At 50.4% G+C, this 27,972-nt stretch overlaps 1 protein-coding gene across 3 annotated transcripts; it reads left to right on the plus strand.

Annotated features, from left to right (window-relative positions):
- The first annotated feature begins 776 nt into the window (after positions 1-776).
- On the plus strand, positions 777-26,129 carry PGPEP1 (pyroglutamyl-peptidase I). Of its 3 annotated transcripts, none has more exons than XM_080675878.1 (5): positions 777-888; positions 3,107-3,159; positions 14,179-14,295; positions 15,448-15,680; positions 20,746-26,129. In XM_080675878.1, exons 1-5 carry the CDS (start codon positions 855-857, stop codon positions 20,936-20,938), a joined length of 630 nt encoding a protein of 209 aa, XP_080532004.1. In that variant the 5' UTR covers positions 777-854; the 3' UTR covers positions 20,939-26,129. The 3 variants fall into 3 exon arrangements, with proteins under 3 accessions (XP_080532004.1, XP_080532005.1, XP_080532006.1); XM_080675880.1 differs by having other exon boundaries at positions 826-888; positions 20,786-22,300; XM_080675879.1 differs by lacking the exon at positions 3,107-3,159 and having other exon boundaries at positions 815-888; positions 20,746-22,300.
- The last annotated feature ends 1,843 nt before the right edge of the window (positions 26,130-27,972 follow it).

Genomic DNA, 27,972 nt, shown 5'->3' on the forward strand with positions numbered 1-27,972 from the left:
CTGCACCTATCAAGGAATAATTTATTTTAGTGAAATAAGGAAATGAGATGGATCTCCTGGGTGGTGTTGAGTTCAGCCAGTTAGAAGGGCCCCTAGGAGGAGGTGACAGCCAGAGAGGGCTTCTAGGAAGAGGTGACATTCCAACTGAGCCCCTAAGGAGAGGAAGAGGCTAGGTTTGTGGTAACTGCTGGGCGTGTTCCAGGGAGAGGAAACAGCAAAGGTAAAGCCCCTGGGGTGAGTGTGGGGAGGAGATAAGAGGGAGGAGAGGCTGAGGTCTCTGGGCCACATCAGCCTCCTTAGCAACATAGAAGCCTGCAGAGAACCTTCCAGCACCACCCAACTATTTCGTAGCTTAACCCCCTGGCCTGAATGTCACTTCTGTGATTCCAGGAGGCTCTAGCCGAGTGGCCTTCCGAACTGTGCCTCAGGTTCCCCATCTGCAAAACAGGACGAAAGGAATCTTGCTCATAGGGAAGTGAGGGAACCCCAGGTAATTCAGGCAGGCACTCAATGAACACTTGTGGAATAAGAGACCAGCTTGTCCCTAGCGCCTGATTCAGTGATTTCAAGCGGCCACATCCTACGGTACAAACTGTCCCCGTTATAACTGGGAAAACTGAGGCTCTGCAGGATGGGGAGCCGGGCGCTCCTGGGTTGAATGCCGATCTTGGAGCGGTGCATGCAGGCATTTCGTGCCGAGCTGGGGGTGGGAGCGTGGGGGCGCACGCCGGGCGGCCCGGGCGGGGCGAAACCAGGGGCGTGGGCGGGACCTGGGCGTGGCCGGGGGCCGGGCTCCGGCGGCGTAGGGCGCGCCAGTCCGGACTCCAGCGGGTCGGAGGCGCAGCCCGAACGCCATGGAGCAGCCCCGGAAGGCGGTGGTGGTGACGGGTACGCGCTGATGGCGGCGGCGGCCGGGGCCGGGGCGGCCGGGGCCGGGGGTGGGACGCGTTGCCCGGGCCGGGCAGGTGCTGGAAGTCATGCCACGTTTGGAAGATGTCATCGCCCACGAGAGCTCAGCTCGGTCCGTGCAACGTAGAAAGTGGAGAAGGGGGCGCCCCTGTGGTTCCAGTATCAGGGTCCCGGCAGGCAAGGGCGTGGAGGTCCAGTCGAGTGCCCCGCGCTGAGCAGTCTCCTCTGGCATCCGTCCTTCCCCGGGTGGACACAGTGACCCTCCGGGCACCTGCTGTTCCGCCTGCCCCGCGGGTGAGCTGGACTGGACTCCTCCCTGCACCTCCCGAGGTCGGGCCTATCCCCAACCCCGCCCCAAGGGACAAAGGCCGATTTGTGGGCAGGAAGCGCCCCGGTGACAGATGAACCTTCTGCTAGCCACTGCTCCCCGAGTCCTGCGCTAATGGGACGACTCCCCCCCACCCCCACCCCCTGAGGCAGGCTGGGTGGAGCTCAGGGGCTTCGGGTGCCCAGCCACTCTCCCGGTTGTCCCAAGCACTGTCTTGGTCAAAATCGTTTCTACCCGGGCTGTTTGTGGTTGAGCCTGGCCCCCGCTGTCACCAACTCCCCTAAAATAACTGTTCCTCCTGGAGGATACTCGCCTCAGGACCACGTGGGCGTCAACTTCCGCTGGGCGTGCGACTGGGGAGTCATTTTGACTCGCCTTCTGGAGGTCCCAGTGGGAAGTCCACCTGAGGTTCACACAGGTGGCGTGGGAGGGTGGGACTAGCCCTGGGATTCCCGGGAAGATGGGAGAAGCCACGCACCTAACAGGTGTGTGTGACTGGGGAGAGGGTCCCGCCCCCAGCAGCGTCCTCTAGCCGCTTATTTGTTGTTCAGTGGCTGACTGTGTAGGCAGCCATCAGACTGGGCATTGTCCTTGCCTGAGCTCATGACATCTCACCTGTCTCTGTTTTGCAGAAGGGGAACCTGAGGGTCACAGAGGTCACCCTCTTTGTGAGCGGCTGAGCTAGGACTTCTCAGTTCATGTTCATGCCAGAGGAGGGAGGGAGTGGAGAGGTCCTGACTCAGCTTGGGGGAGGGGTCCAGCTGTTCCAAGGCCATGACACTATTTGGGACCCTTGGTCCACCTGGATGACCCATGCTTCCAGGGCAGCCTCCCTTGGAGATTCTTGTTTCTTTAGGCAGGTGACAGGGTAATGAGAAGAGGGAAGCCATGGATTCGTGGGTCTGTGTTTGAATCCCAGCTCTTCGGCTCTTCCATCTTTTCACCATGTGACTTTGGGCAGCTGGCTTCACCTTTCTGGGCCTCAGTCTGGCTCCTGTAAAATGGGCCCAAGAACACCCTTTCTTGAAAAGGGATGCAGTGAAGCTGAATGCCACAGTGCACACAGAGCACTTAGCACATTTCCCGGTCTTGGTTTGTAAATGGGGCTAGAGTATGAGCAAGTGGGAAGGAAAGTGGTGGGGTGGTGTCTGGGCAGCCTGGCCTGGGAGACACTCACATGCATCCCTTAAGGGCCATTCTTTTTCTTCCTTCCTTTCTTTCTTCCTTTCTTTCTTCCTTCCTTTTTTAAAGATTTCTTATTGATTATTAGAGAGGAAGGGAGAGGGAGAGAGCAAACCATCAATTTCAGAGTGAAATATCAATTGCAACCTGGTTATGTGCCTGGATAGGGAATTGAACCTGCAACCTTTGGGTATGCGGGCTGACACCAACTGAGCCACACCGGCCAAGGCCAGGGCCATTCTTCATTCAGTGGTAACTCACAGAGTGCCTATAGCCCCCTGCATTTCCAGAATCGGGGAGAGGCCTCGCAGGAAGACCATGATAAAATAATTGTACATTGGGACAAGGACAGGGGAGTACATTGAGAAGAGAGCAAGACCAGCCTTTTCTGGAGCAAAAGGGGGCCACTGGCCTTTTGCCGGGCATGACAGTCACATGAAAGTAAGGACAGAAAAGAACACACAGCTTCAATTAAGAGCAGACAAGTGTGTGGCGGCAGCTCTGAAGCACCACTGGGTGTGCTCCAGAACTCAGGACAGGCCCCTCCCCCCCTCCCACGTTGCCCCAGGTGGCAGCTGCTCCTGCAGCTCCCTGCTCTGTTCTGGGTGGAGGCGACAGCCTGACCCTGGCAGGCTAAGAAGGGCCACTCTGCGGTGACATGCTGCTTTTACTGTTTTGTTTTTTTAGGGTTTGGTCCTTTTGGGGAGCACACCGTGAACGCCAGCTGGATTGCAGTCCAGGTAACTCAGATATGAAGGGTAGGCATCATTCTTGGGGCTGGGCTCCCCCTGGCAATATTTGGCACCAAAGAAAGGAGGAATCTACAATGAGAACATCTCCTGTGATGCTTCCTATGAAATATTTCAGTCTGATGTACACATCTTCCCAGATAGCAACCGCTGTAGCGTACGTGTGTTGAGCACTGCTCTGGGCCAAGTGTTTTCTGCAGCCCAGCACTCCGAATTTTCCTAACAACTCCTGCATGGTTAGGAACAGTTATTCCTGCACTCACTTGACAGATGAGGAAACTGAGGCCCGGAGAGAATTATCTGAAGCCACACAGACAAAAAACTGGAATGGCATTGCCTCAGAAGTGCCCCACGCCCCAGCCATATTTTGTGGGGACCAGGCAGGGACATGGCGGGATGTGTTAACCTTGGGGGGTGGTACCTCCTTGCAGCTGAGGGAAGAGAAAACTGTGTATATTGGGGGTGGGGGCATCTTTCCTGAGTAGGGTGTCAACCAGTGAGCCTTCCAGTTTCTTTGTCAGATGGGGCATTTGGAGGGACAGACTAGGGAACAATGGGCAGAGAGAAAGAGAGAAACGTTTTCTCCTTATATAAATCAGATCTGCAGAGACCGGAGCCAAACTCCAGTTAATCCTAGCCCATTAGCTGCTTGATTTAAAGCATTGCATGCTTTCCACGCCAGAGCCCTGAATTTGGAGAAAAATTCAAGTTGAAACTTTGATGGGTCAACCTCTAATTGGAGCGCCCCCACCTTTTTTTATCACCCCTACTCCAGACCTCAAAAATCTTAGCACCTTTTAAAAAAATTATCACCCAGGGATGGGGTCCCTGGGACCCTGCAGATGGGAGCATGTCCGAGCCCTTGCTCAGAGCACCCGCTCCCTGGAGCCCCAGACAAAAAGGAAACAGCGTGTTTCTGAAGACTTGTGTGTCTGGCTTTGTGCGAGTTTCAGACCGGAGCCTTCACGGGGCTGAGTGGACACAAAGCCATGTGTCTGGATTCCTGGGCCCCAGACATGATGATCTGCATCTAAATAGGAGAAAAATCAATTAAACAATCTTTGGAAATCCCCCCCTCCCAGCTTTGGGACTTGGAATGGGGGAGGGGGGGGGTTGGGGAGAGGATGGCTGCTTTTCAGGTTGCTGCCTAAGGGGAAATACACCTTCTGTTTCTGTTGCTCATCTCTCCAGACCTGGCCTCTGGACGACTTTCCGTTTTCTTCCTCAAGTTTATGAAACGAGATTTTCCACCATTCCCCAGCTCAAAACACACCAACCTGCCCAGATCCGATTGTTTCTCTGGTTTTGTTTTTTTTAAAAAAACTGGGGTGGTACAGATAACCTCTGAGTACCCACACTCGTATAACTCCGTGGAATATTAGCACGTGCACCTCACATCACCTGCGTCCGGATCAAGGTTTACTTTAGAACATTCCAACCCCTTCTGCCCCTCTCAGCTACGCCCCTCCCCAAGATGCAAACCTCTCTGCTGACTTTGTTGCCACCACGTGAGTCTTGCCTGTGCTAGAACGCCACTTGCTGTGCTTGTCCCCACTTGTCTGCACACTCCACCCAGGGGTTGCCCGGAGCTCGCATGGGTACTTGTAGTTGCCCTGGATAAAGTAGATTGGCCTGTGGAAAGAGTGCAGCTGTTGGATAGGTCAAATCGATACCTCGAGAAATAGGCCTCGAGTGTGGTCCAGACTCAAGTTGCAGGAACATTTGTCTGTCACCTGAGGCTGAAAATGGGGGTTTGGTTACACAGTGGGCAGCGTCACTTTCTGCCCCAACTGATTTTTCAGAAGCCCAAGTTGCCATCTGGAGAAGGCACCTCTCCTCCTCTCTCGGGGACCAGCTAACTTCTCTCCCGGTCTGTCTCTCTTCTCTCTCCATCTTTCTCTCTTTATATCCGTATCTCTCTCTCTCCCCCTCTGTCTCTTTCAGTTTCTCTTGGCCTCTCTGTGGGCCTCTGTCTTTCTCTGTCTCAATCTGTGTCCTTCTCCCTTCTCTTTACAACTCTCTCCCTCTCTGTTTCTCTTTGTTTTTCTATTTCTCTTGGCCTCTCTGTGAGTCTCTTCCTTTCCTACTCCATTTCTCTCTGTCTTTTGCTCCCCTTCTTTCATGGGACCTTCCTTCTTCAGCCTTAGGTGACCCTCACCAGCCACTTCAGGAGGTGGGAGTTCTGGGGACTGAGGGGTGACCCCACACTTTGGGGCTCCTCAGCACCTCTTGCAGGAGAGGTTGTTTTTCATGTGTCCTGTCTCTCCCCGGTGGTGGCCGGGGACACCAGCTGCATGTCTCTTCCTAGGAGGCCCAGGCAGGTGTAGGTGTCAAGGGCCAGGACCCCTTGGCTTGGGGCCGTCTGGAGCATTCCCTGCCTGAGCAGGCAAGGAGGAGCCGGGTCACAGTCCTGGTGACATCACAGGACAATGACTGCCACAGCGAGTCTAGACAGACCTGCTAAGGCTATTAAGCAGGGAACAAAGAGGGTCTTTGTTGTGGGGTCAAGGGAATCGGTCAGACGCTTCCGAGCGGTGGAGTCTTGTCAGGTAGACCGGGTATAGACAATGCACCGTCTGGGACACCCCGGCGTTCCCTTCCTTTCACGGATATGCTCGGCACTCACTGCAAATTGTTGTGGGACTTGGGGTGTGCTGCCAGCCCCCCAGGAGAACCAGTTGGCCCTGTTGGAACAGAAAGTGTTTAGAAGCAAAGAATTGAGCGAGATTACTGGTCACCCACTTCTCATAACTTCAGAGGAACTTAATAGCTGCTCTTTGACCTCCATTACCCTTTTTAAAATTGGAGAATAATTTGCATAGAATGACATGTACTGATCTGCAGTATCCCCCTCAATTCGGAGAAAAGTTTTTATGCCCATGTCTCCAAAGCTCCATTGCTGTCCACCTAGAATGTTCCTTCCTGCTCTCCCCCCCCACCCCCACCCCCACCCCCGTCCTGCCCCAGGGACAGCTGCCATCCTGAGCTCAGTCACCGTAGAGGAGTTTTGCTTGGTCTTGAATGTGTGGCACAGCCTCTGTACCCAAGTGTGCCAGTTGCTTTTGCTCAGCCTGCTTTGGTGCAAGAGGGGCAACTGGCTCTTTTCCTGATTCACCCTCTCCTCCCACTGACAGCGGCATCGGAGACTTCAGGGTTTGCTCCCTAGGAATAAGGCAGCAGTGGTGCTCCCATCAGGGTCTTTGCCAAGAGGTGGATGGCTTGCCATGGGGCTGCTGGACATGAAGTGTGTGCATATTCTTTGATTTCTGGGCACTGAGGGGTGACCCCACACTTTGGTGGTTTTCATAGTTTAGATTTTTTCCCCAGTTGGGAAGGGGCTAGCTCGGCACCCAGAGAATATGAGGAAGAAAGGTTAGATCAAGATGGTGACTCGTTCTGTGGCTCCCAGTCATTTTCTACCACTAAGGTGATGGGGGCAAGTGGCATCGCGCTTATGCTGGAGAAGAGGGCAGAGAGGGTTTGTAGGGAGGATCTGCTGCCAGAGCCGGGCATCCGGCCTTGGCACATCCTATGTATGGTGGCCACAGGAAGGGTTTCTGTTCCCCAGAGAGGATTGCTTGGATTGGTCACTAATCAAATTACAGGCAGTCCTCGGTTACGTCAGACTTGACGTAGGTCATTTCGTGGTTACATTGCCATCTCCCATCCTATCTAATAAAAGAATAATATGCAAATTGACCATCACTCCAACACACAAGATGGCTGCTCCCATGTGGTCAAAGATGGTTGCCCCCATGTGGACACAAGATGGCCACCACAAGATGGCCAGCAGGCGAGGGCAGTTGGGAGGGACCAGACCTGCAAGGGAGGGCAGTTGGGTACGATCAAGCCTGCAGAGGAGGGCAGTTAGGGGTGACCAGGCCGGCAGAGGAGGGAAGTTAGGGGTGAGCGGGCCTGCAGGGGAGGGCAGTTAGAGGTGATCAGGCCTGCAGGGGAGGGCAGTTAGGGGTGATCAGGCCTGCAGGGGAGGGCAGCTAGGGGTGACCAGGCCTGCAGGAGAGGGCAGTTAGGGAGGACCCAGGCCTGCAGGGGAGGGCAGTTGGGGGGGACCCAGGCCTGCAGGGGAGAGCAGTTGGGGGGGACCCAGGCCTGCAGGGAAGGGCAGTTAGGGGTGACCAGGCCTGCAGGAGAGGGCAGTTAGGAGCAAACAGGCTGGCAGGGGAGCAGTTAGGCATCAATCAGGCTGGAAGGGGAGTGGTTAGGGGGTGATCGGGCTGGCAGGCAGAAGCGGTTAGGGGCAATCAGGAAAGCAGGCAGGCGAGCAGTTGGGAGCCAGCAGTCCTGGATTGTGAGAGGGATGTCCGACTGCCCATTTAGGCCCAATCCCAGTAGGGGCCCAGATTGGAGAGGGTGAGGCTGGGCTGAGGGACACACCTTCCCGTGCATGAATTTCGTGCACCAGACCTCTAGTTTATTTATTAAAAAAAAAAAGTTCCGTCATTTCGACGTATGTACATTATGTGCTTTATGTTTTTTTAAAATATATTTTATTGATTTTTTACAGAGAGGAAGAGAGAGGGATAAAGAGTTAGAAACATCGATGAGAGAGAAACATCAATCAGCTGCCTCCTGCACACCCCCTACTGGGGATGTGCCCTCAACCAAGGTACATGCCCTTGACCGGAATCAAACCTGGGACCCTTGAGTCTGCAGGCCGATGCTCTATCCACTGAGCCAAACCAGTTAGGGCATGTGCTTTATGTTTTTTATTATTTACTGTATTTACCACAAGGAATTGTTATCTTTCTTTAAATTTTTTTTTTACTGTTTCAGTTCATTATTGCTGTGTATGTGCTCCATGTGAGTGACATAGGTGCTTATGTAGGTGGGTTCTGACTTACAGTGAAAATCGCGTTACCTCGTGCTGTTGGAACAGATCTCCGATGTAACCCGAGGACCTACTGTAGTAGCATCCTTGATCTCTGCCTTTGGGACAACTTACTGACTAAGTCCTCACTCAGCCTGAGAAATGGATTCTTTTAATTTCTGTACTTTTTCTTTTTTTTTAGAGAGAGAGAGGAAGGGAGAGGGAGAGAGAGAAACATCGATTGGCTTCCTCCTGCATGTCCCCTACTGGGGATCAAGCCTGCAACCTGGGCATGTGCCCTGACCTGGAATCGAACCCGAGACCTTTTGGTGCATGGGATGACACTCAACCACTGAGCCACACCAGCCAGGTCAATTTCTGGACTTTAAACCTATTTTCTATTGCCAGAAAAGGCTGCCCGGGCACAGGAAGAAGACATGGGGTAAGGCAGGAAAATTCCAAGCAGTGAGGACAGGAGGGTAAGAACAGGAGGGGTCATGGTTGGTGGGGTGTAAGGATGGATGAGATGATCTACATATGCCAAGATAAAGCCTTTGCTGGAGACTCCTCCCAGCCTGTGCAGAGAGGAAGCAACCATCTTTATCCCCGTTCAACTAAATTTTTGACAAGTTAGAAGAATAATACAAAGAAGTCTTTTTCATGCCCAGATTTCCCAATTCTTAGTATTATATTACGTTTGTTTTTCTCTATAGAGAAGTAAATAAGAAGATAAATATAATTTAATTTTTTTCTTGACTGCTAAGTCATTTTTTATTGTGGTAAAATATACATAATGTAAAATTTACCTCAACGGTTTTTTTTTTTTTTTTTAATATATTTTATTGATATTTTTTACAGAGAGGAAGGGAGAGGGACAGAGAGTTAGAAACATCGATGAGAGAGAAACATCGATCAGCTGCCTCCTGCACAACCCCCACTGGGGATCTGCCTGCAACCCAGGTACATGCCCCTGACCGGAACCGAACCTGGGACCTTCCAGTCCGCAGGCCGACGCTCTATCCACTGAGCCAAACCGGTTTCGGCTCAACGGTTTTTTAAAAGATATTTTTTCCTTTGACTTTTTTTTAAAGTATTTTATTTTCTTTATTTTTTTAAATTTAATAAATCTTTATTGTTCCGATTATTACAATTGTTCCTCTTTTTTCCCCCATAGCTCCCCTCCACCCGGTTCCCACCCCACCACTGTCCTCATCCATAGGTGTACGATTTTTGTCCAGTCTCTTCCCACACCCCCCACACCCCTTCCCCCCCAAGAATTGTCAGTCCACTCCCTTTCTATGCCCCGATTCTATTATATTCACCAGTTTATTCTGTTCATCAGATTTTTTTATTCACTTGATTTTTAGATTCACTTGTTGATAGATACGTATTTGTTGTTCATAATTTTTATCTTTACCTTTTCCTTCTTCTTCCTCTTCTTAAAGAATACCTTTCAGCATTTCATATAATACTGGTTTGGTGTTGATGAACTCCTTTAGCTTTTTCTTATCTGTGAAGCTCTTTATCTGCCCTTCAATTCTGAATGATAGCTTTGCTGGGTAGAGTAATCTTAGTTGTAGGTTCTTGCTATTCATCACTTTGAATATTCCTTGCCACTCCCATCTGACCTGCATAGTTTCTGTTGAGAAATCAGCTGACAGTCGTATGGGTGCTGCCTTGTAGGTAACTGTTTTTCTCTTGCTGCTTTTAATATTCTCTCTTTGTCTTTTGCTCTTGGCATTTTAATTATGATGTGTCTTGGTGTGGTCCTCTTTGGATTCCTTTTGTTTGGGGTTCTCTGTGCTTCCTGGACTTGTAAGTCTATTTCTTTCACCAGGTGGGGGAAGTTTTCTGTCATTATTTCTTCAAATAGTTTTTCAGTATCTAGCTCTTTCTCTTCTTCTGGCACCCCCATAATTCTGATGTTGGTACGCTTGAAGTTGTCCCAGAGGCTTCTTACACTATCTTCATATTTTTGGATTCTTTTTTCTTTTCCAGTTGAGTGTTTTTAGCTTCTTTGTATTTCCAGTCTTTGACTTGATTCTTGCGATCCTCTAGTCTGCTATTAAATCTCTGTATAATATTTTTTATTTCAGTCAGTGTATGCTTAATTTCTAGTTGGTCCTTTTCCATATCCTCGAGGGTCTCGCTAAATTTATCGGCCTTTTCTAGGAAATTCTTGAAAAACCTTATAACCGTGGTTTTGAACTCTATATCCAGTCGTTTGCTTTCCTCCATTTCTTTTTTTTTTTAAATATATTTTATTGATTTTTTACAGAGAGGAAGGGAGAGGGATAGAGAGTTAGAAACATCGATGAGAGAGAAACATCGATCAGCTGCCTCCTGCACACCTCCCACTGGGGATGTGCCCGCAACCAAGGTACATGCCCTTGTCCGGAATCGAACCTGGGACCCTTCAGTCCGCAGGCCGACGCTCTATCCACTGAGCCAAACCGGTTTCTTCCTCCATTTCTTTCATTTGTGATCTGTTTCTTTGTCTCCGCATTTTGGCTGCTTCCCTGTGTTGATAGAGTGGCTTTGTGTGCTAGGTGTCCTATAGGGCCCAGTGGCTCAGCCTCCCCAGTTACCTGAGGTGGACACTCTTGGTGCAGCCCTTTGTGGGCTGTGTGCACAGTCTTGTTGTAGTTAAGCCTTGATTGTTGTTGGTATCACTGGGAGGAATTGACCTCCAGGCCAATTGGCTGTGAGGATCAGCTGTGTCTACACTGGGAGAACTTCTGTGCTGGAGACACCCTTATGAGACAAGACTTGCAAAAGCCTCTGTGCTCAGCTTGGATGGGGCGGAGTCTCAGGGTGGAGCAGACAGCATTGGTTTCCCATCAACCCTGCCCTAATAGGCCCCTGTGTCTCAGTGTCTCGTGGTAATCGCTGCAAGCACCTCTGAGAGAAAACTGCCCTCGAGTTCCACCCACTGCCAGACAGTCCAGTTTCTCCCCGAATGAGTCTGGGTCCCCAGAGTCTCGCCTGAACTGGAGTTCAGCGCAGTCGGGAGCTTTTGTCTCCCTCCTGCTTGAGAAAGCCAGCTGTGTACTCAGTTGCCCACCCTCTCCGCGTGCGCGCCTCGGTACCTCTGCCTTCCACAGTTCCTCTGAGTCTCAGTGTGCTTTTCTCTTTCCTGACAGTCCAGTTTCACCCCATATGAGTCTGGGTCCCCAGAGTCTCACCCGAAACTGGAGTTCAGCGCAGTCAGAAGCTTTTGTCTCCCTCCCGGTTGAGAAAGCCAGCCGCGCACTCAGTTGCCAGTCCTCTCCACGCATGTCCTAGTACCTCTGCCTCCTGCAGCTCCTCTGAGTCTCAGTGTGCTTTTCTCTTTCCTTCTAGTTGTAGAATTTCCACTCAGCCAGCCTTCCTGGGGTTCTGGATGACGTCTGTTTTGTCTTTTAGTTGTAGTTTTGAAATTGTTGTGCGAGTCAGCAGTTTAGGTGTTTACCTATGCCGCCATCTTGGTTTCTCCCCATTGATTTTTTTATATATGTGTATTTTTATTTTAGAGAGGGAGATAGAAACATCCATGATGAGAGAGAAAATCATTGATTGGCTGCCTCCTGCATGCCCCACACTGGGGATTGAGCCCGCAACCCAGGCATGTGCCCTTGGCTGAAATCGAACCCGGGACCCTTCAGTTCACAGGCTGACTCTCTATCCACTGAGCCAAACTGGCTGAGGCTCAACAATTTTTTTTTATTATTATTGATTTCAGAGAGGAAGGGAGAAGGGGAGAGATGAGATAGAAGCATCAATGATGAGAATCAATGATCAGCTGCCTCCTGCACGCCCCCTACTGGGGATCAAGCCCGCAACCTGGGCATGTGCCCTGACGGGGAATCAAACTGGCAACTTTTCTGTGCACAGGATGACGCCCAGCCAGCTAAGCTACACTGGCCAGGGTGGTGTGATACGATTTTAGATTCTGCCTTGGGGGTCAGGAGGCTGGGACAGTGTGGGGCAGAACACAGTGGGACTTGGTCTCCAAATCGAGTTGACAAAATTTAGGTGTAACCAGCAAACCTCAAGCAAATGGTGGTCTGTTCATGTTGTGTGGCCATAATAATCACTTCAGTGTGTAGAACCTGGGTAAATGTTTATGAAATTGGGGAGCTGGAATGGTGTTCACAGATCTGAAACCTCCCACACTTCTCGGGGGTTTGACGGGGTGAAAAGCAATCTGGTCAGGTAGGAGGCCTGATTGCACCCTGGCCGCATGTGCCTGCTCTGTCTCTGAATCTCAAAACCTTAAAGAATGTTTTCCCTGGTCCCATTGCACAGTCCAGAGAGTGGAGGTTTAGATAGAAGGGGAGCTCGAAGAATGCAAATACGAATGACGACGAGAAATGATGGTGAGGGAAATGAAATATTTTACAAAGTTCCTCTTTAGTGTATTTTAATGTTTTAAAATCAATTTCAGCCCGGCCAGTGAGGGTCATTGGTTGAGCATTGACCTATGAATCAGGAGGTCAAGGTTTGATTTCTGGTCAAGGCACATGCCCCGGGCTCGGGCTCAATCCCCAGTGTGGGGCGTGCAGGAGGCAGCCGATCGATGATTTTTCTCTCATCATTGATGTTTCTACCACTCCTCTCTCTCAAATTAATAAACACATATTAATGAAGACATTTTTAAAAAATAAAAATAAAAAATAAAATCAGTATCACACACAGCATAACCCCCACACCCCCACAACCAACCGTCCCAGCAACAGTCTGCAGCGCACCGAGCACCAGTGTTCGGGGTGTAGGTTGTACTCTGCCCTCATCTGTCCAGCTGCGGGATATCTCTGGGGGTCCTTCCTGGTCCCACAAGTCACCGGGCTTGATGAGAGTGAAGGGGTTCCAGTTCCTGGTGTTGGCATTTGCGACACCCACCCACCCCCGCCTAGCCGCCCACACACACCCATCATGCCCCACCCACCCTCCAGGTGTCCTTGTTTCAGGTGACCTGCTGCACCGTCTTTGGGGAGCAGTTTGGAATTATCTATCAGTGAGGAGAGACCTGCTTTTCCAGGTGTCAGATGCTCTCCAGAGTAAACTGCAGTGAGTGGGTGTGGCGTTGGGCAGCAGGGATAGCAAGGTCAGGCGACCAGATAAGGAAATCCTGAAGCCGCTGGAGGAGATGCAAGAACTCACCTGTGGCAGATTCATGGCGGCCAGTCACACAAATGCTGCACCTGGGGCCCGCCCACAGCCCTGGAGAACGCCTGCCAGCAGCAGCATTTTCAAAGCACTGCATGAGATCTGAGAATAATGTGAAATCGCTCGACTGATAATCATTATTTGGAGTATTAATTCTATGAAGAATACCCAGATTTTCATATTGAACTGAAATCTTCATCCCCAAATGTCTCTGCCCCCGCCCCCACCCTCACCCCCACCCTGGGTGCCGGGCTGGCTGGATCACTGTTCCTCCAGCGAATCTGGTTCTGGGCCTCCTGCGCACTGTGCCTTGGGCCAGCCAGGTGGTAGGCTCTACCCACAAGGAGCTAGCAGGCCGACCCTTGGTGGGAAGCATCAGTGTTTCCCCGGAAAAGTGTGTACGCAGTAATCCCTAGGCTATTTTTGTATATATACAATTCATGATGTTCTTAAACCACCCCATGCCCAAGATGGTTAGAGGCTCCCTAAGGAGTTGGGAAGCCTCTGCATATGTATGCTGAGCTCCTGCTATATACCACCCACCACGTCTATACATGATTCTTTGCAGGTGTAACCGGGGGAAGTGTAGTAACAACAAAAACAGTAGTAACAGTGGCAACCTTATTTGAGCTTTGCTTGCAACTCTTAGTGTGAATTTGTTCATTTAATTCTTATAAGCACATTGTGAGGTAAGTATCCTTTTTTAATCCCCATTTTACAGATGAGAAAACTGAGGCTCAGAGAGATTAAGTAACATGCCCAAGGTCACATAGGCAGGGTTCAAACCCAAGAGCCTAGCTCCAGAGGCTGTAGCATTACACCCCTGCTGCTCATGGACGTGCAGATAGAGTTCGAGGCGAGTGGGTGGGGAAGGGGATGAGGGAAGAGCTTCGGGGTAGACCAGCACACTTGCCTACCCACTGCCCAGAGTCAGGACACCCGTCTGTTTTCTGAGGATCGGTCAGTTTATCCCCACGGAACACGTTATTGCTGTGCTCCCTAATGCTCCGACACCCGCTCTCCCTCGCTTTCAGGAGCTGGAGAAGCTGGGCCTTGGCGACAGCGTGGACCTGCACGTGTATGAGATTCCCGTCGAGTACAAGACAGTCCAGAGGCTCATCCCCGCCCTGTGGGAGAAGCATAGCCCACAGGTGAGTGGGGCAAAGGCAGGTGCTTCCTTATCGGGACCTGAGGTGGGCACCCCACCCCCGGATGATTTATGGAGCTTTGTTCCTGCTTGGATCACATGCAATCAACATTTTAAAAAATCACCAAGATGTTTTACATTTTTTTGGTGCCCAATCCTCCAAATCTGATAGTTTTTACACTTGACTGTACATCTCAATTTGCACCAGCCATATGTCAAGTGCTCAGTAGCTGCCTGTATTTTAAGTGTTCCTGCATTTTCTTACAGTGCCCCTTCTGTGTATAAGCATACACACCAATAATTGATGGTTGAAGTTAAACTGTATTCAGTTTGGTATCCTGCTTTTCATAAATATTTTATCTTGAGCATTTAATCACCTAGGTCAGTGGTCGGCAAACCGCGGCTTGCGAGCCACATGCGGCTCTTTGGCCCCTTGAGTATGGCTCTTCCACAAAATACCACAGCCTGGGTGAGTCTATTTTGAAGAAGTGGCGTTAGAAGAAGTTTAAGTTTAAAAAATTTGGCTCTCAAAAGAAATTTCAATCGTTGTACTGTTGATATTTGGCTCTGTTGACTAATGAGTTTGCCGACCACTGCCCTAGGTCATTAAAAATTCTCCCTAAACATTATTTTAATCACTGGGTAATTTTTAGTAATTAATATAACCATCCTCTTATAACTGGGTATGCTACTTGTTTCCATGTTTTTTCTCATTTTTATAAGTAACACGGAAGTGAGCAGGAAAGACTATCACATCTTTGATTATTTTTAGGCTACATTCCTAAAAGTTACACTTTGTCTTTTGCATTTGGCAATATGTCTGGGAGATCATTCCTTATAGAACTGCTTTGGACATTTGAACAGCGACATAGTAGTTCATAATTTATTTGACCAGCCCACACAAATAGCTAATGACATGTTTCCCAGCATTTGATTGAATTAAAAGGCTACAGGAACATCCTTGCATGTTTCACATCCTTGTATGTTTCCCTTGGCATACCTTTCTGCAGTAGTGACTATGGGGTCTATTCCAGCAGCAAGAGGTCAGAAATGGTAACCCAGGGGGAGCCTAGCAAGGATGCCATCCTCTCCTTGACCTGAGGGCCCCCCTAGTCCCAGGGGCAGCCCCTGTTAAGCCCTGCCTGTGTGTCTGCAGCTCGTGGTGCATGTGGGCGTGTCGGGCATGGCAACCACAGTCACACTGGAGAAGTGTGGCCACAACAAGGGCTACAAAGGGCTGGACAATTGCCGCTTTTGCCCCGGCTCCCAGTGCTGCGTGGAGGATGGGCCTGAAAGCATCGACTCCATCATCGACATGGACGCTGTGTGCAAGAGGGTCACGACGCTGGGCCTGGATGTGTCGGTGACCATCTCGCAAGATGCCGGCAGGTAGGGCACCGTGGAGTGGGTGTGAGCGGGCGTTTCCCTCCTCCACTGGCCCAGGCTGGTGTTGAGCAAGCCAAGTGTGTTGACTTGGGCCTCTGAGGGCTGAAGGCCCACCATTCATAAACCACAGAACAAAGGATATACACTTAGCAGGTCGCACTGATTCTGCTTCTGGAACTCATTACGTATGGCTCTGCCCCCTTCTCCCCACCCAGGTCCCTGCCGTCTCCCATCTGGATGCCGCTCCAGCCAACTCCCTGCTGTTCCTCCTGCCAGTCCTCCTCCAAGCCGTCTATTTCTATCCTAGTTTTCCTGCGGCTGCTATAACAAAACCACACACAGAAATGTGTTTTCTCCCAGTTCTGGAGGCTAGATGTCCAAAATCAAAGGGTCAGCAGGTCCATACCTTTTGGAAGCTCTGAAGGAGCGTCTGTCCCCTGCCTCTCTCCTGACCTGTGGCGGCTGCCAGCGACACTTCGAGTTCCTTGGCTTGTAGATGTGTCACCCCAATCTCTGCCTCTGTCTTCCTATGGCCTTTTTTTTTTTAAATCATCATCCGAGGATATTTTTCCATTAATTTTTATTTTTTTTATTTTTTTATTTTTTTAAATAAATCTTTATTCAGATTATTACAATTATTTCTCCTTTTTCCCCCCATAGTTCCCCTCCAGCCATTTCCCACCCCACCTTCTGCCCTTACCTACCCCCCACTGTCCTCATCCATAGGTGTATGATTTTTGTCCAGTCTCTTTATGAACCCCCCCATACCCCTTTCCCCCTGAGAATTATCAGTCCACTCCCTTTCTATGCCCCTGATTCTATTGTATTCACCAGATTATTCTGTTCCTCAGGTTTTTAATTCACTTGATTTTTAGGTTCACTTGTTGATAGATATGTATTTGTTGTTCATAATTTTTATCTTTCCTTTTTTCTTCTTCCTCTTCTTTAAGAATGCCTTTCAGCATTTCATATAATACTGGTTTGGTGGTGATGAACTCCTTTAGCTTTTTCTTGTCTGTGAAACTCTTTATCTGCCCTTCAATTCTGAATGATAGCTTTGCTGGGTAGAGTAATCTTGGTTGTAGGTTCTTGCTATTCATCACATTGAAAATTTCTTGCCACTCCCGTCTGGCCTGCATAGTTTCTGTTGAAAAGTCAGCTGACAGTCGTATGGGTGCTCCCTTGTAGGTAACTAACTGTTTTTCTCTTGCTGCTTTTAATATTCTCTCTTTGTCTTTTGCTCTTGGCATTTTAATTATGATGTGTCTTGGTGTAGTCCTCTTTGGATTCCTTTTGTTTGGGGTTCTGTGGGCTTCCTGGACTTGTAAGTCTATTTCTTTCACCAGGTGGGGGAAGTTTTCGGTCATTATTTCTTCAAATAGGTTTTCAGTATTTTGCTCTCTCTCTTCTTCTGGCACCCCCATAATTCTGATGTTGGTACGCTTGAAGTTATCCCAGAGTCTTCTTACATTATCTTCAACTTTTTGGATTTTTTTTTTTGCTTTTTGCTTTTTCGGTTGAGTGTTTTTTGCTTCTTTGTATTTCAATTCTTTGACTTGATTTTTGTGTTCCCCTTGTCTGTTTTTGGGTCTCTGTATAATATTTTTTATTTCAGTCAGTGTATGTTTAATTTCTAGTTGGTCCTTTTTCATCTCTTCGAGGGTCTCGTTATATTTATCGGCCTTTTCTAGGATATTCTTAAAAAGCCTTATAACCGTGGTTTTGAATTCTATATCCAGTCGTTTGTTTTCCTCCATTTCTTTCGTTTGTGATCTGATTCTTAGACGCCGCATTTTCACTGCTTCCCTGAGTTGTTAGATTTGTGTGCTAGGTTTCCAATTTGGCCCAGTGGGTCTGCCTCCCCAGTTAACCTGAGGTGGACACTCTTGGTGCACACCTTTGTGGACTGTGTGTACAGCCTTGTTGTAATTAAGTCTTTATTGTTGTTGGTATCACTGGGAAGAATTGACCTCCAGGCCAGTTGGCTGTAAGGATCAGCTGTGTCTATGCTGGGAGAAGTCCGGTGCTGGAGACAGCCTTATAGGATTAGACTTGCCAAATTGCAATAGCCTCTGTGCTCAGCTTGGATGGGGTGGAGTCTCAGTCTTGGCTTCCCATCAGCCTTGCCCTTGCTAGCACGTGTGTGCCTTCAGTCCTCTGCCTTCCCGGCTCCCGATTCTCCGCCCGAGAGTCCAGACTCCCCCCACAAGAGCGTGGGTCTCCGGGGGCTCGCCTGGAACTGGGGTTCACTGCAGTCAGAACTGGGGCTCACTTCAGTCAGAACTGGTGTTCAGTGCCGTCAGGAGCCTCTCACTCCCTTCCGCTAGGGAAAGCCTGTGGCAGCCTCCCGCAGCCTTTGTGCGCACTGGCGCGAGCGGACTTTCAGTCTTCCGCCTTCCCCGGCTCCCGAGTCTCCGCCCGAGAGTCCAGACTCCCCCCACAAGAGCGTGGGTCCCCGGGGGCTCGCCTGGAACTGGGGTTCACTGAAGTCAGAACTGGGGCTCACTTCAGTCAGAACTGGGGTTTTGTGCCGTCAGGAGCCTCTCACTCCCTTCCGCTAGGGAAAGCCTGTGGCAGCCTCCCGCAGCCTTTGTGCGCACTGGCGCGAGCGGACTTTCAGTCTTCCGCCTTCCCCGGCTCCCGAGTCTCCGCCCGAGAGTCCAGACTCCCCCCACAAGAGCGTGGGTCCCCAGGGGCTCGCCCGGAATAGGTGTTCAGTGCAGTCAGAACTGGGGTTCAATGCGGTCGGGGGCTCCCTTCCCCCTTCCGCCAGAGAAAGCCAGCCAGGCACTCTGCCGCCCTTCCTCTCTGCGCGCACCAAGACCCTTTGCCGTACCTCCAATTCTCTGTGAGCTTTTCTCCTTCCTTCTAGTTGTAGAATTTTCACTCAGTCAGCTTTCCTGCGGTTCTGGATGGTGTCCGTTCTGTCTTTTAGTTGTAGTTTTGAAATTGTTGTGCGAGGCCGCAGTTTAGGTGTTTACCTATGCCGCCATCTTGGTTTCTCCCCTCCATTAATTTTTAGAGAGAGTGGAAAAGAGAGGGAAAGACAGAGAGAAATATCGATGTGAAAGAAACACATTGATTGGTTGCCTCCTGCACGAGCCCCGACCAGGGTCCGGGCCAGGGAGGAGCCTGCAACCGAGGTATGTGCCCTTGACCAGAATGGAACCTGGGACCCTTTAGTCCACAGACTGACTGGATAGGGGCCATATGGCCTTCTTATAAGAACACCAGTCTTTGTATTTAGGACCCACCCTAGTCCAGTATGACCTCCTCTTACCTAATTACATCTGCTAAACCCCCATATCCAAATAAGGGCTCATTCTGAGGTTCCAGGTGAACGTTAATTTGGAAAGAAGACTATTACAGGTTTTTTATAAATTTAGGTCAGATGATGTCTCCTCCTTGCTGAATCCTCCCTTAAGCTCCCACTGCACCTGGAATAAAATTCCAGTCTCTCCCCACCATCCCCAGGTGCTATGTGGTCTGGCCCCTACCCACTCCCCCACCCTCATCAGCCGCCACTCTCTCCTTACCCATTGCATTCCAGACCCACCAACCAGCCTCTTCCGTTCCCTCAAACACACCGGGCTCACTCTAGCCTCAGGGCCTTTGCACTGCTGTAGCCTCTGCCCAAACTTGCCTCCCTCCAATAAGGCCTCTTTCAGGTCTCAGCTCCAACATGTTGCCTCCTTCGCGAGGCCTCCTCTACCTCCCAGACCAAGTTGTGTCCTCTGTTCCACTCCCTCTCGGCACCTGGTACATTGATTTCTCAACACTTCTTACACTTCTCCAGCCCTAAGGCAGCCGGTGACAAATTTAGTTGACTGACTGATGTAGAAGTGACTGAATGTATTACCCATCTCTTCTTAAAACTAGTTTTTTTAAGTTGCACTGATAATTCTAGACTATGTTCTCATATGTTCCCATTGTGAAACATTCTCTTGCCCTCTCTCCTTCCCCCTAGTGATCCCTCTGTTAAACGAGAGACTTAAATTATGAACCCTCCTATCATCTCCATGTTCCCATACGTGTATAGAGCACTTGGCATGCTGCTTTAGGATTTTGTCCTGTTTTCCTTTGCTTTTGTATGGATGGGGTTACGTGGCATGGATTTTCCTGAGTATTACCTTCCTCGGTTTCACTTATGGACACATGACTGGGTCTTCACAAATTCTCTGTCTTCCTCTGGATCTACCACATGCCTTGTAAATGGTTGCATAGTTTTCTGCCGTGTGGACAAACCAAAGTGTATTAAGCCACTCTTCTGTCAGTGGACCTTTAGGCTGTGACTTAGACTGTTTGAGTCGCAATAACCAAATACCACAGACTGGGGGTGCTTGTCAACAACAGAAATGTATTGCTCACAGTTCTGGAGGCTGGGAAGTTCAAGGTCAAGGTGCTTTCTGAGGAAGGCCCTCCTCCAGATGGCTGGCTTCTTGTATGTCCTCACACGGTGGGAGGAGCAAGAGAGCTCTCTGGAGTCTCTTTTATAAGGTCACCAACCCCATTAGTAAGGGCTCTCACTTCTCATCGACCCCACCTATTAATACCATCACATTGGGAATGAGGGCTTCAACATATGAATTGTGTGTCAGGGGTGGCGGGGGGCGGGGACCACACACACACACAAACATTCGGACCCTAGCATGTTGCTTCCTGTTGTCCTGTTGTTAAACACACACTGCAGCGAACACCTTGTTTATCTTTCTGTGCCCTTGTGTAGCTGGCTCCTGACGGTAGGTTCTAAAAACTGGAACTATCAGTTTGTAAAGACTGTGCCTTCGTCATTATGTGAGCCTGCCCAAGTGCCTGCCCCTGGGGCAATTTGCATTCCCCACTAGCAGCATGTCACACTGCCTACGTCCCCACATACATACCAGCACTGGGAGTTCACAGGTTGTTGTAGTTTTTCATTTTGCCAACCTGGGAAGGGAGAAGCAGTATTCCTTCCCTCTTGTGGATTTCTGGTGGGATTGGGTGTCTTACAGGAGGTTTGGAGGGAGGTTGTCCTATTAGTCTGACTGTGTTTTGATCTCCCTCCTGCCCCCTATGTCCTGCGGCTTAGGTACCTCTGTGACTTCACCTACTACACCTCTCTGTACCAGAGTCACGGCCGCTCAGCCTTTGTCCACGTGCCTCCACTGGGCAAGCCGTACAACGCAGACCAGCTGGGCAGGGCGCTGCGGGCCATCATTGAGGAGATGCTGGGTGTCCTGGAGCAGTCAGAGGACAAAATCCACTGTCGCCACAAACACTAAGAGCCACGCAGGCCTCCCAAGGCCTCATCCTACCAGGGACCCAGGAGGAGGCAAACTTCCAGCTGGTGATCTGATTCGGATCAGATATTCCTACTTACATACCTCCTCTCCCTTTTGATCTGCAAACGTGCTGATTGGTTTGAAGGAGGCTGCTGAAGATTTTTTCTGTTTCCCTTTGCATCTGGGGAGGTGGCCATGATGTCTGGAGACCCTTGGGTGCGGATTTCCGAAGAGAAACCTGATTGGGTTTATCTCCACGCTGCGATCCCACAACTGGGGCCACTTGTACACCTGCTTTTTAGGGCTCTGGTGAAGGGATTTCGGAGTTCCCTCCATCCCATGACTGGTTTTCCCCGTAAAAGCCTCTCCAAGAGTCTGCCCTGATCCATGTCCCAACAGCTTGGACAGCCTTGGGCTATGCCATGACATGGTTATTTTCAAAATTCTATTCTCTCTCTCTCTTTTTAAAATTAATTGTTGAGAGAGAGAAGCGGGGAGAGAGAAACACTGATTTGTTGTTCCATTTATTTATGCACTCATTGGTTGCTGTTTGTATGTGCCCTGATGAGGGATTGCACCCGCAACCTTGACATATACGGACGATGCTCTAACCAAATGAGCTCCCCGGCCAAGGCCTTACTCCTTTTTAAAACAATAGTGCTAGTTTGGGCCCAGAGTAATTTATATTCCCTTTGGTTAAAACACAGGCTTTAGCCAACAACAAAAGTGTCTTTTCTTTTTCCTGGGGTGCAGCCCCTTCTGCCTCCTATCCCAAACACTGGACCTGCATCTTTGTTTGGGGACTGACATTGACCTTGCTTGGGTTTGGAGACTGAGGGGGGGGGCGGGGCGGGGAGGGTCTGCTGCCCCAGGAGATTGAAGGGTTTGCTGACCCTTTCAATATCCAAGCTGTGAGCTCTGGAGCAGGGCTCACCAGTGGAAAGGCCGACTTTGCCATCTTGACATGTACATGATTTTTTTTTTTAATATGTAAAAATTTGTAGCAGCTGAAAACCCACCACACATCTGGCCTGGATTTTTGCAGCTTTGGTGCTAGGGACAAGCTTCCTGTCTTCCTTTAGGGGGCGCCCAAAGCCGGGCCTGGGGGCTGGAGTTTGCCAAGCTCCATGTGTGCTGGTGCATTTGACCAGTGGGCTTTTGTGGAGATGGTTTTTGGAGTCGCCCCCAGATTCAGGAGTACATTTTTATCTCCCTCCCTGGTGACTTTGGACTTACAGCCAGGGATGAGCGTGACATTTCCCAGGAGGCAACTAACTTCAGCTGTGCCTTGGCATCGTCAGGACAGGGCGGCAGCAGCAACCATGAAGCCAATCGAGAAAAAATACATGTTTTGGAAGAATTCTCTTTATTTTGGAGAACATGTGGTTTTATCATTTCCCTAAGTGTGAAGCAAACTAGAATCTGATGCTGTATTGGATCCCATCGATATCCCCACATTCAGGTTTTTGTTTGTTTTTAATTTTTTACTTACTGATTTTTAGAGAGAGAAGAAGGGAGAGAGAGAGAGAAAGAGGGAAACATCAATTTGTTGTTCCACTTATTTATGCACTCATTGATTGATTCTTTTTTTTTTAATTGATTTTTTTACAGAGAGGAAGGGAGAGGGATAGAGAGTTAGAAACATTGATGACAGAGAAACATCCATCAGCTGCCTCCTGCACACCCCCTACTGGGGATGTGCTCGCAACCAAGGTACATGCCCTTACCGGAATCGAACCTGGGACCCTTCAGTCCAAAAGCCAAGGCTCTATCCACTGAGCCAAGCCAGTTAGGGCCATTTATTGAGTCTTGTATGTGTCCTGACTGTCGATTGAATCCACAGACTTGGTGTTTCAGGATGATGCCCCAACCAACCAAGCTACCTGGCCAGGGCTATTTTTAATTAATTATTCATTTTTTAAAATGGATGAGAGAGAGAGAGAGAGAGCAATTTCTTCTTCGTCTTATATATGCAGTTATTGGTTTATTCTGGTGTGTGCCTTGACCAGGGATCGAACCCACAGCCTTGGCGTATCAGGATGACACTCTAACCAACTGACCTACCCGTCCAGGGCCAGTTTTGTGTGTGTTTTTTAAAATAGTTGATATTTTTATTCTGTTTTCTTAAACATTTATCTTCTTTCCCTCCTGTTCCAGTGCCTGGGGTGGGTCCTGCCTCTGCTGAGCTGCTATGTGGACTGGGAGCCAGGTTCATGGGTTTCTGAGTTAAAGGCATTTTCTGACTCCTGGGCTTTTCTGGAGGAGGGAAGTGGGCACAGGTGGAAGACTTGGGGAGGGTGCTGGGCAGTGGGCGTAGTCTGTGGCCAGCAGGTAGAAATGATTGGGCCTCTGCTTCCCTTTCCATGGCCAGCCCTCCCTCTACCAGAAATGTTCCCAGTCTGAGTTTGGGGTCTCCTGAGAAATCTGGGTGTGTGGGATATAATTGCTTCTGCTCCCTCACCTGGCTTCTGTGAGCAGAAATTGTGGCTCTTTTGAATGGGGGGCGGGGAGGGCGGGCTCAAGGCTGGGGGTGGGGCAGAGGTCCTATTCATAACATCAAGTCCCATCTAGCTCTGCTCCCCAAAGGTCTGATTTTGGGGGCTCTGAGGAGAAAATGAATCTTGGCAAGATGGGGAGGGAGGTGAGGGCTGGAGGTGAGCCAGGTCCAATCTTAGCTGGGTACCTGCTGGAACCCAGACACTCCCCAATGTCCACATTTTCATCTTTCTTTTGTCCTCATTTCACCTCCCTGTTTAAAGCACCCTGTGACTTAGCAACTGAGAGACGTAACTTATTGTCTGATCATTGTCAAGTGTGTGTGTGTCATTTTTATGTTCCCGCATTAGTTTTCAATTTCCTCGAGTTGGACCGGAATCCTGTCCTTGTCCATGATGCAGCACATTTAGCTCATTTTTATTTAATCAGACAGCTATTAAATAGTTCACTCACTCCCTGACAGCTTTTTTTTCTTTTTCCTGTTTTGAATTTTTAAAAATTTTTCTTTTGGGTCAACTCATCCATTCACTCCATGATATGTCTGTCTGCATTTGTTGGGCCTCAGACCAAAATGGTTTTGTGTAAGAAGAGAGGGCCAGGTTCAATTCCTCTCCCTTGTCATTTTCAGAGCCTCAGATTGGGGGTACAGAATGGGACAGAAGGGTGGGTCTGTGGAATGGGTGCAGCTTGTCAGGTGTGGAAGAGAATGATACCAGAAGAGGTGGGTGTGGCATTGCTAATGGTGGAAAGTTGAACCGAGGGATGTGATGTGAAGGCTGATGGGGGACAGGTGAGAAGTGATGCTGGGGGGTCTTATATGAAAGCTGAAGGGGGCCTCTCCCTGGTGAGCCCCTGTGGAGGGCGGGGTGCTGCGGTGGGGAATCGGGGGAGGGACAGTGATTGGGTGTCTGGTTTAATATGCCAGAGCCTCTGCTCCTCAGACCTTGATTCTTCTCTCAGCTCTTTTGGCTGCCCCTTCCCCTCCAAAAAGAAGGTCAATGGTGTGTGCATGAGTAGCTTAAAAAAGAGAGAAGATGGTGGAAAGGAAGGAAGGAAGGAAGGAAGGAAGGAAGGAAGGAAGGAAAAGGAAAAGGAAAGAAGGAGGGATTTGAGTTGGTGTTCTGGGCGAGGTGCCACTTGGCCTACCTGGTCTGGTCAAGGAACAGCCAAGGTCCCCTGGCCACTGAGAGAGACAGGGCCAGGCAGGGGACAAAATCATGGCTTCCTGATCAGCGCCAAGTCTTTGGAGAGAGTATCAGATTGCAATCATTTCAGCAAGGAAAATAATTTTCAGCTGCCCTGCTGCTTGTTGGCATGGAAACTTCTAGACAGGACAGGCCTGCTCAGGGGACAGCTGGAAAAGTAGATTCAAGATACCTTATTGTTATCTTAGAAGCTTCTGCTGGGAAGCTAGGCCAGCTGGGGGGCTGGGGGGTGTACACCGGCATCCTGCACCCCTTGGGAGTACCCAGGTTGGGGAGAGGAGCTGCTAGGGGCAATCTGCCCCCCACACCAGCCTCTTTTTTTGCTGCCACTGTCTAGACAGTTGACCTTTGACCTCTCCACCCCTTGAAGTGTCTGAGCCAGAATTCTCCTTCAAGGATGGTGGGACAAAGCTCCATTCTTCACCGTGTCCCCAGCCTCCACCGAAAGACGGAGCCTGCAGCCACGTGGGGCACTCACCGATGGTGGTCGGAGGGGCAGAGGCAGGCCACCTTAGTGACAGGTTGCCCCCCTCACTCCTCCTGGCTATGAATCCCATGGCATCCATGGGCTTGGAGGAGCCAAAAAGGGCTTTTTTTTTCATATCCCAGATGAAATTTCCCTTCTCCAGGCACAAGTGCCTTGTAAGGGCTTGGGGCTGCTGAGGGTGAGAAAGCATGTTAAAGGCCAGGGTCCCGCTTGGACCCGTGGCAGAATGGCTCTTTGGGGTGCAGGCCATATGCCAATGTTACATCTTGAAGGTCAGTACCTAGATGGATGGTGAAGATGCGTGCCAAGAGGCCCTGTCCCCTGGTGCAGGGGCAGTTGTCACCAGCTGAGTTTCTGGGGCTCCCAGACCTCGAGGGTCTCCCCATTCTGCATATCCATTTCTCCTCCTCCCCCTCCTCAAGTCTTTCCTTCAGCTGCCCAGACACCCATAGAAGTGCCTGCCTCTCCCATAGGAACGGGGCACGGAGAGGGGGCAGGGTCCCATTCTCTGGGAGTTGGCGTGGCTCCCGAGTGCCCATTCACAGGGGGGCGCCTGGGTGAGCAGCTCTCCTGTCCTATATGCTTTATCTCCAGGAAATCCCAGAAGAAGCCGGTCTGGAACAGGCTCTCAGCTCCCAAGGCCTGTGGAGTCCCCACAACCATGGGAGGTGCCATCTGGGTCCTGGGGAGCGTTGGCTTTCCACCTGCCCAGGGGGTACCCGGCTTCTAGGCCTCCCCCCAGCATCTCAGGTTTCTGTCTTGTCCTAAATCTCTCCAGAAAAAAACTCCTGCCCAAGGTGACCATGTCTTCTGTCTCCAACAGAGGACCCCTGCTCCCCAGGGTGGCTTCTCTTGACCCCCCGAGTTCCTGTCAGTGCCTTGTCTGAAACCCCCATGCCTGGGACTCCATGCCAAGGAAGTGTCTACCAGACTTTACTGGGGGCTAGGCCCAGGGAGACCCCAAACTTGACACCCCAAAAGCAAATAAATCAGTTGAGATGTGATTTCTTGCGTGTCTTTGTGAGAAGTTGGCATCTACTGAGGTCGCCTTCAGCGTGGGGCATCAGTGGGCAGAGGGGCCCCAAATCACCAGAATTTCTATCCTTGGTGTGTGACCTGGGGCTCAATTTGTGGCAGTTGCTACAAGGGTGCTGAGTGAATAATGAGAGGATTTCTCTACTGCGTGTGCCTTTGTTCTGACGCACAGAGAGGCAGAGTAGCTTGCTCCTGGTTACACTGTAAGTGGGATTTGAATCATGAGTGTGTTGACTGCAGCATGGGTAGAATTCTTATTCACACACCCTGTGTGTGGGGTGCCATTACCACCTTTTACAGATGGAGAAACGGAGGCTCTGCCAGTTGACGCCCCCTGCCCCACGGGTCATGGCCAGGGAGAGGAGGGCTGGAATGTGGCCTCAGGCTGGCTTCTCGGAAGCTGAGCAGCTTGAAGACTGAAAACACGACTCGGTCGTTTCCCCATGTCTGTCCTCAGCAGCAGAGGATACTCCAGAGTCAGCGGCCTTCAAAGAGTAACGCTTTGAAGCCAATGGGGCTTCAGCAATAAGGACAATGTCTTGTCCCAGGAAATGTGGGTCCCAGGGGAGGAGGCAACGCCCCACAGTCCTGGGCACCCAGCACTTTTGCACTCCATGTGGGGGGGGCGGGGTCCATGGCCAGTGACTTTGTTCCTAAGGCTGCTCTTTCCTTGGCCCTGGGGTGTGGGCTGCAGCCCCAGGAGTGCCCTCTAGTTGCTCCTGTGGCCAGTGGGAGGGGCGGTGATATTCTGTATGTCCTTTTTCATTTTTAGAGAGAGAAAGAGTGAGAGAGAAACATTGATTGGTTGCCTCCTGTATGCCCCCCGACCAGAGTCTGGATCCTCAACCTAGGTATGTGCCCTGACTGGGAATCGAACCCACAACCTTTTGGGACAATGCTCCAACCAAGTCAGCCACACCAACCAGGGCCTGTGTGTCCTTTTCAAATGGGGGATTGTTCCCCAATTCCTGAAAACCTCCCCTGGCTGTTCTGCCCATGAAAAGCCCTGACAACCCCCTTGTGTTGCAGGCCAAGAGACAAGGCTGTGTGTGGCCGGGAGCCGGTGATCCTAGCACACAGTGTGCGTAAGGATTGTGGGAGAGGTAACAGGGCCAGTGGCACAGGACCTCAGGGCCTGGGGAGAGGTTTGCGTGTTATTCTAAGGACCATGAGAAGTGAGGGGAGGGCTCTTTTTGCTTCCTTGAGCCTCAGTTTCTCCATACTCATGGAGCTTTTGTAGAATTCAATGAGATTCTGCTTTTATCATCCTTAACTGGGTGCTTGGGGCATAGTAGTTCCTTAATAAATACAATTATAATTACCACCTCCTCCAGGAAGCCCTCCTGTCTGTCCAGGTACCTCCTCGGACTCCCACCATTGCCAGGATGCTCCCCCTCCAAGTCACACATTCTGGGTATTAACTGTCTGGTTCTGTGGGAGCTGGGGGGGGGGGCGATTGGGTCTGTCTGGGGTCCCCTGTGTCCTCTGCATCCATGACAGTGCAGGGCACAAAATAGGTGTGCAATAAATTCAAGAGGGGAGAGGAGAGGGATGAGTGCTGGATCTTCCATCCTGAAGGCCAGCAAGGGGCGCAGAGAGATGCCTGAGCCTCCCAGGAGAGGAAGACAGGCCCTAGAGGGCGAGGCTCCTACTTCAGCCACAGTCCCATCCTGTCTCTCCCCACCTCTGGAACCCCATCTCCTAGGGGCTGCACCTGGCACTCAGGAAGTGCCTATTGTGCATTGGAAGCTGGGCTGGGGACATGCCAGGGAGTACAGTGCAGCGGTCCCAGATGTCATGGGGGATGCAGA

The sequence above is a fragment of the Plecotus auritus genome, assembly GCF_963455305.1.
Source record: "Plecotus auritus genome assembly, chromosome: 6".
Classification (NCBI taxonomy): domain Eukaryota; kingdom Metazoa; phylum Chordata; class Mammalia; order Chiroptera; family Vespertilionidae; genus Plecotus; species Plecotus auritus.